General features: G+C 47.7%; 1 protein-coding gene across 1 annotated transcript; it reads left to right on the forward strand.

Annotated features, from left to right (window-relative positions):
• The first annotated feature begins 371 nt into the window (after positions 1 to 371).
• On the forward strand, positions 372 to 774 carry LOC129710048 (60S ribosomal protein L37-like). Its single transcript, XM_055656732.1, has one exon. It carries the CDS (start codon positions 413 to 415, stop codon positions 704 to 706), a length of 294 nt encoding a protein of 97 aa, XP_055512707.1. The 5' UTR covers positions 372 to 412; the 3' UTR covers positions 707 to 774.
• The last annotated feature ends 254 nt before the right edge of the window (positions 775 to 1028 follow it).

A 1028-nucleotide genomic window follows, 5' to 3' on the forward strand; every position in this document is an offset into this window, starting at 1 on the left:
CCAATCTATATGTAGATTAAAGTCACCCATGATAACTGCTGTACCTTTCCTACACACATCCCTAATTTCCTGCTTAATACTATCCCCAACCTCCCTGCTGCTGTTTGGTGTTCTGTATAGAACTCCAACAAACGTTTTCTGCCCTTGGCTATTTCACAGTTCTACCCATAACGATTTTACTTCGGAGTCACGTGAGTGACTACATGAACCCCGCTTACGACGCATGCGTGTCATATCCCTACACGCATTCGAACTCGTCATCGCTGGAGGAAGGATGTTCCTCCCAATCGGCAGGGGTTGAACCTGCAACAGGAACGTAAGGGAACTTCGTTTTCTTTACTTACCCTTTTTTATCTAGAAGGCTGATGAAGCTGGCTGGGGAGAGTCTGCAGATTTCGAGCGCGCTGTGAAAATGACGAAGGGAAATTTGTCATTTGGTAAGAGGCGGAACAAGACACACACTCTTTGCCGGCGGTGTGGAGCTAAAGCATTTCACCTGCAGAAATCCACCTGTGGTAAATGTGCCTACACTGCCAAGAGAAAGAGAAAGTATAACTGGAGTGCAAAAGCCAAAAGGAGAAACACAACAGGCACAGGTCGCATGAGGCACCTGAAGGTGGTGTTTCGGAGGTTCAGAAATGGATTCCGTGAAGGCACTACCCCAAAGCCCAGACGTGCTGAAATGACTTTTTCCAGCACTGCATAAACTGTTGGTGTACCAATGTAACAAATAAAGCTATCATTTGGAAAGTTAAAAAAAAAAAAAAAAAAAATCACACCAAAACGGCTGGAGGAGCTCCTCCATGGTGGCAGTCCCAAGAATGTGGAGGCTAGCCACAGTGGGCAAGAGGTAAGTCCCACAGCGGTACCCCGTGTGGGGCCGCAGGATATCTCTTACTCCTTGGAGGAGAGTGGGCAGGACCAAATTTGGTCAGACCCTGACCAAGGCACAGGTTTACATAACCCTGAAGGAGGGGAGAAAGTGGACTCTGCTTTTCACCCTGTGTAGGAAATGGACAGAGCAACGC

The sequence above is a fragment of the Leucoraja erinacea genome, chromosome 27 (genome assembly GCF_028641065.1).
Source record: "Leucoraja erinacea ecotype New England chromosome 27, Leri_hhj_1, whole genome shotgun sequence".
NCBI classification, from domain to species: domain Eukaryota; kingdom Metazoa; phylum Chordata; class Chondrichthyes; order Rajiformes; family Rajidae; genus Leucoraja; species Leucoraja erinaceus.